This window comes from Lepidothrix coronata, unplaced genomic scaffold, assembly GCF_001604755.1.
Source record: "Lepidothrix coronata isolate B3197 unplaced genomic scaffold, Lepidothrix_coronata-1.0 Scaffold152, whole genome shotgun sequence".
NCBI lineage: Eukaryota > Metazoa > Chordata > Aves > Passeriformes > Pipridae > Lepidothrix > Lepidothrix coronata.
Window position 1 is genome coordinate 1,772,028 of NW_016690332.1, and position 6,106 is coordinate 1,778,133.

The 6,106-nt window shown below is 51.7% G+C and overlaps 1 protein-coding gene across 1 annotated transcript in view; it reads right to left on the reverse strand.

Annotated features, from left to right (window-relative positions):
- IRF4 (interferon regulatory factor 4) overlaps positions 1 to 5,263 on the reverse strand; it is a 14,730-nt gene extending 9,467 nt beyond the window's left edge. The window contains exons 1-5 of the mRNA XM_017828764.1: positions 5,208 to 5,263; positions 3,350 to 3,658; positions 2,657 to 2,843; positions 1,809 to 1,897; positions 1,105 to 1,246 (exon numbers count right to left, since the gene is read on the reverse strand). Of these exons, the coding sequence (XP_017684253.1) occupies positions 1,105 to 1,246; positions 1,809 to 1,897; positions 2,657 to 2,843; positions 3,350 to 3,553 (622 nt within the window). The 5' untranslated portion in view covers positions 3,554 to 3,658; positions 5,208 to 5,263. The remainder of the gene's footprint in view (positions 1 to 1,104; positions 1,247 to 1,808; positions 1,898 to 2,656; positions 2,844 to 3,349; positions 3,659 to 5,207) is intronic.
- Positions 5,264 to 6,106: the final 843 nt, after the last annotated feature.

Below are 6,106 nucleotides of genomic sequence, written 5' to 3' on the forward strand. Positions count from 1 at the left end.
CCACATCCCCTAACGTGTTTTAGAGCCCAATGAGAAACCCAATACCAGCCACTACCAACTGCCTCCAAATTCAGCAAAGCACCCAAACATGTTTAACCGCTGCAGAGGATGTACTTCAGGGCAGAGTTCATTATGCTTGCTACACTGATTTCTTTATTAGCAAATAGCTCAACTAAAAGCAAAGGATTCTGCCTAATAATTCCAATATACTGCCAGCAAAAGTTGCAGTGCACTGAGAATTTACTTTTTAACAGATCTAAAATTTTCTCTGCACCAAAACCTCTAGAGAGCTGTCCTCTGAAAAAGTAGCACCTACTCTAAGAAGTCCTTTTTTGCTTTCCATCCTTTCCTGCCCTTCTGAACCAGCTGCTTCTCCTCACAAAGCAAATGCCTGCATTCTCAGGTGAGTTATCCTAGAGGGGTCTACAGCACATGGTTCACTTTCTGTTATGTTTTATTCCCTGCAGGCTTCAGCATTGCCAATTTTCACAATTCAGGCTTTTTCCTAAGGATGCAGAGCTTGAAAAGCCATGATTATGTTAGGCTCTGGTACTATGAGATCTTCAGGGAAGGGAACGCTCCTTTATTCTGTTTCTGCTGTGCCAGCCCCAAGAGAGTCTCAGTCTATGACAAGTTGTCCCACTGCTGCAGCACTAAAATAAAGTAATAATTCCAGCTTTCTTCTCAGTAGAATAATGCCAGTCTAACCAACAAGGCTGGAGGGAAAACCTCAGTGACATGTGCCTCAAAAAGTCCGAAATCAGAAAGAAAAGCTAAAGAACATATGTTCCCATTTGGGTTCTTCTGTGGGAGTTGGTTGCCTTCTTTATTGCTCAAGGCTTTTGAGACAGCTGAAGACTTTGGGGGCTGATTTCTAGCAATTCAGAGGACTGTGTAGCCCACACATTACACATAGGATGGCAGGAAATGCAAGAGCCCAGACAAAGGCTCTTGCCACGGACCTGTGCCTCTCTTAAAGGAACTCAGCACTCCTTTCTGTCCGCTCCTGTGAATTCCAATCAAAGCCACAAGGAACAAACCTGAAAACTGAGGTTCCTCTAGGTGACCAGCCTCAGCAAGCAATCCTAAACAGGGGTGTCTTACCATTTTCACAGCCGGGCCCTTGCCAGTGATGACTGCGAGCTGGGAAAGGGACGCTAGCGCACTGGTAGGGAATGTCAGGATGCGGCTGCTCCGGGGCAAACTCCCTCCAGTTCCGTTCATGGGGTACCATGTAGTTCGGTACCTATTCAATTTAATGAGATATTTTTTTTAGTAGGCAGCTGTCAAAACTAATGCTGTGCTTTGCATCAGCTTTCATATCTAAGCTCCTTGATTTTCTCTGCCAAAGCTCATGGAGGTCTAAGCTTTGCCCAGGCTACACGAATGGCATTTCGCCACCACCACCAATGAGGCTTTCAATTGAGTTTCCCACCACTGGTGTAAATAATAAGCGGAGTGGAATAACAAAAGGCAGTCAAAGCACTGCTGGTAAATGTCTGCTTGAAAGAGCAAGGCTTCATTGGGTGCTTACATTCTGGCATCAACAGAATGGCAGTGCACTAGTATCTATCGTCCAACAGAAAAGAGCCATTACTCTGGGATAAACAACACCAAGGGAAATCAATTGCCCTGTGGCCTCATCTGACATTAGAAAAGTTGCTTCTCAATTTCTCAGTTTCCATAATAAAGTTTCTTCACAGAGAGAACTAGAGATCCCCACCAGTAAGGACAGACATAGCACATAGCACAGAAATTATGTTGCTCAATGCAGAAGCACCAAGCAAAACACTTAACTAATGCCATACCTGGGATGGTAGTGCAGTGTAAGGAGACGTTATTGGAAAGGGATGGTTCATCATTAATGGCTGCTCCTCCATACTGATCTGCTTTGCACCTATGTTCACCAGAGGGATGAAAATAAATTATGTCAACCACATCTGAAGAAACCTGAAATCAGCACATTGAAGACAAATCCATACAACCTGCCATTGAACAAACAAAGGACCAAAATGCCTTTGGGACCAGCTTCCCAGCGCCCTCTTGCAGGCAGTCTGTCCCACTGGGTTCCCCACGGAACAGTGCTGCCCAGCCATACCTAGTGCACAATGATGCCAAGCATTTGCATCCTACAAGCCCTGCCTGGCACCAAGGACTTCCTGGAGAGCAGACAGTGCCCCTGCCTCTGCCCTGGAGGCTGCAGGCTGGGCATCCCTCTCTCCCAGCTCTTCTCCTTGCACTAGTTACTGATTGTCTGCCTTAAAACACTCTTCCCTGTATTCAGAACCTAGATCCTACATGCAATTTTTATTATTTTTTTTTTGCCTGTCCCTTGAGCTGCCGGCTTGGCTCTCATTACACAGAACTGGCAGGGAGGCTCCAGCTAAAAGAGCAATTCCTTCAGTGATGTGCAGGGCGCCTGTCTGCATCTTCCTGCAAGGGCTCCCTTTCAGTGCTCTGACTTAAATGCCAGCAGTCCTCCTGTAGATGCAGGTTCTAAAGTCATCAGAACAAGCTGCACTTGAGCCCTCATTTTGGCTCCTTAAAAGACTTAAAAAGACTGCAGGGCCATTCCAGAAAAGCACACTTCAGTCCTCATATGCTTGCAATGAGACATATTCACACTCGGTTACACAGGGAATTTGAGATGCTTTACCTTTTTTAGCTCCTTCTGGCACTATTCTGTATACTTTATAGGGATCTGAGATGTCCAGCTGGCTTCTCTCCACCAATTCTTCAAAGTCATTGCTCTTGTTCAAAGCACACCTTAATCTTGTCTTCCAGGTAGGGGGATCTGGTTTATCAATGCCCTCTCTGAACTTTCCTTTAAAAAGAGCCCAAGCCTGGAAACATTTCAGATAATCAAAAGAGCAAGAAAAAGAAAAAAAAAAAGAAAGAAAGAAAAAAAAAAGAAAAGAAAAAAAGAAAATCAACTACAAAGTACAATGCTTGAAACAGCCTATATGTGTGTGCTTATATGTGCATGAATTTACTCCCTATAGGTTTAGGCTAAAAAAAACCCAGCACGGTAAGGTAGGAAAAACAGTTTAGCAGGCACAAGAAAGGGAGAAAACAATCCAAGACAAATGTGGAAAAAGATGTGTTGCAGTCTCACCAGCACTTAACGCCACACAGAGAAGCGCAAAAGGGGGGTCTGTCCCACAAATACAGGGGACACCAGGGCACAGCCAGGGCCACCAGCCAGGCAGCTGGCAGCAGCAGCCAATCAGCAGAACCAGCCTACAGAAGCGGGTGGCAAGGACAGGATGGTGAGGGGCATCACAGAGCCTCCAGGCATCCCTCTTGCCCTGTCTATGTTCCACAGTCCCAACCCCAGGCTGAGCCTTACCTTAAAGAGGGCAGCATCCTCCTCACGGTTGTAGTCCTGCTTGCCAGCATGCTTCCAGGGAATGCGGAAGATGCTCTTCTCATCGTTCTCCCACACCAGCCCGGGGTACTTGCCACTGTCTATCTGGTCGATCAGCCACTGGCGGAGTTTCCCGTTGCCACAGCTCACTGAGTTCATCCCGCACTCGCCCGGCTCCAAGTTCATGCCACTTGTGTCAGAGGTTGGGTGGGAGTTTTTGGGGTGCCCCACCAAGCTGACCTCTTTTTGGGGTGCCCCACCAAGATGTCCAAGCACCAGCTCTCTAGGGGGCTGTGAAGAGGGAAGAAAAGAGCAGGATGGGAGAGAGGAAATCCCACAGGTCAAGTGCTGTGCAAAGTCCTCACCAGCAGTCCCTAGTCCCTGATGCCACACATACCACACCAAACAGCAGCTACAGCATGCAGGGGGGCCCTGGGGGGCCAGGGAAACATGGTACAGAGCCTCAGGAAACTGGGCACAGCCCCCCACAGCTCTCCCCAGGCACTGCTCCCACCGCAGACTTTGACAGACTTCCCCCTGTCCCGACATTGTTTTGCATGAATATACATCAGTTTGAAATTTTCATTGCAAGTGACTTAAGGCACAAAACCCCTTGTCCTGATCACAGTTCAACTGGGGGGTTACTTTTCGACCAAAAGAGGAAAAAATTGCATAAAAATTTATTTGCAAAAGACAGTGCACATATGTGACATTAGACACATGCACACAATTTGGAGGGCTCCACATGCAGTTATGATTTATACGGCATCTATCTATAACATCAAAGTAGTTTTCACAAGCTCCCTTAAGCAAGACACAGTTGAACACATGATGTCCTATACATATCTACCCCTCCAACTGCTCCCAGCACTCATACATAGCAACATTCAAATCTATACATCACATATACCTAAAATTGGAAAGATGGCAACCCACGGAGCCTGGCATAAGGGCACTGTCCCCAGTGACGTGGGAGCTTGCAGCCCACGACGGAGAGGTGCACACAAGCACAGGGAGTGGCACGGCTCTGCAGTGACAGGCACCTGCTGGAAAGGTGCTAACGACGGGACACCAGTGATGGGGACCTGGCATCAGGTTTGTCCCATCAATCTGAAAAAGTGCTTGAATGCCCAAGAGTTTATTTTTGTGGGTACTCCCCCCCTTCCCCCGCCTATTACATCTAAAAAAGGGATTCCTCACCCAGGAATCTTTGACTCAACACACGAAGAGCCTTTCGGAGCCCCTTGCTAGACAGGTGCACATCACTGTGAGCAGATGGGCAGTTCCGCTCCACATCCCTTACACCCCTCGGCAGGGGCAGCATCCCCCCGGACACCAAACCCGGTCCCTCCGCATCTCCCTTGCACATGGTGCGTCTGGGGGGAAGGGGGGGTCCGGAGCCGCGGCTCCCCCGCGCGGGGCCCGCCGGAGCCCGTGTGAAGAGTCCAAAAAAGTAATTTTTCCCTCTTTGACTGAGCATGAAGCGGATCCCTCTCACACATTCCCGCGACCCTCCCGAAGGCAGGGAGGCCGGGGACCGGGTGCGCGCCTTAACCTCGGAAGCACATAGCGGCGGGCATTAGTTTTTTTCTTTTAAATTAGGGTCAAATAGAATAAAAATTAAAAAAAAAAAAACAAAACCAAAAAAAAACCCAACTCGGAAAAAAAAGGCCAAAGGGCTCGCTCAGGTGCCACAGGAGCAGCCCCGACGGGGTGAAGCCAAGGCGCCCGCACCGCCCACCCCACCTCCCTCCCCGTCCCGCCGGGTCCCGCGGCGGGTCCGCCGTGCCCTGGCGGCGGGCGGGGGATTCGGGGGCCCGAGGAGCTCCGCCGCCCTTACCTCTGTCGCGGCACTGGGAGCGGGCAGGGGCCGCCGGCTGCCGCGGTGGCCGCTGAGACGGGGCGCACGGAGACTGGGCCGGCGGCACCGGGAAGTTTCTTTATATGATGGAGGGCGTCGTGCCCGGGCTGGGGGAGGCGGGCCCGGGCCCGGAGGTGGAGCCGGCAGAGGGGAGCGGGGACTTGGCGAGCTGGAAAACATCTGAGGCAGTGACACATACCCATTGCTGGTAAACACGCGCTGCGGGCGGGAGGGCGTGCAGCCCGGCGCCCTCTCTGCGTCCCCGCTGGGTTGGGTTTTTTAAATCTATACAGACAGACACAAATACATAAATAGTCCGGGGAAACTCCTACCTGTGAGAGCCGGGCGGCTTTTACTGTAAAGACCCAGCTCGCTACACCCACCAGAATCGTCCTAGACGGCGCCGGCCGGGCCCCCGGGATGCTGGAGGAGACGGCGGGGGCACCCGCCCGCCCACCAAGGCCGTGCCCGGGGTCGCTACCCTCTGCCGGCACCCTCTGCGACCCAAGCCGACTTTGCCTGGGCCACAGAGCCGGGATCGTGGAGGGGGATGAGGCACGCACCCGCTCCCCGTTACCCCGGGGCTCGGGCTCTCCCCGTCCAGCCTATACCGTGTTTTGCATTCCCTAAGGTGTGAAATGGGGGTCAAGGTGGGCAAGAGCCGCGGCGCCGAGCCCCCCAGGCACCGAACCCCGACGGGGCGGCAGAAGCCAGAGCCGGGCAGCAGCCGAGGCGGCTCCCGCCCTCCTGAGCCCAGGGCGTGCTGTCTCAGGAAAGCCCATCTTAAGGCACTAGGACGCAAACCCACTCGCTGGCCTGCCTTCAAAGCCCCCTGCCCTAATGTGGTGGGAGCTGGTGGATAAAGGAGCGAGGTCCGG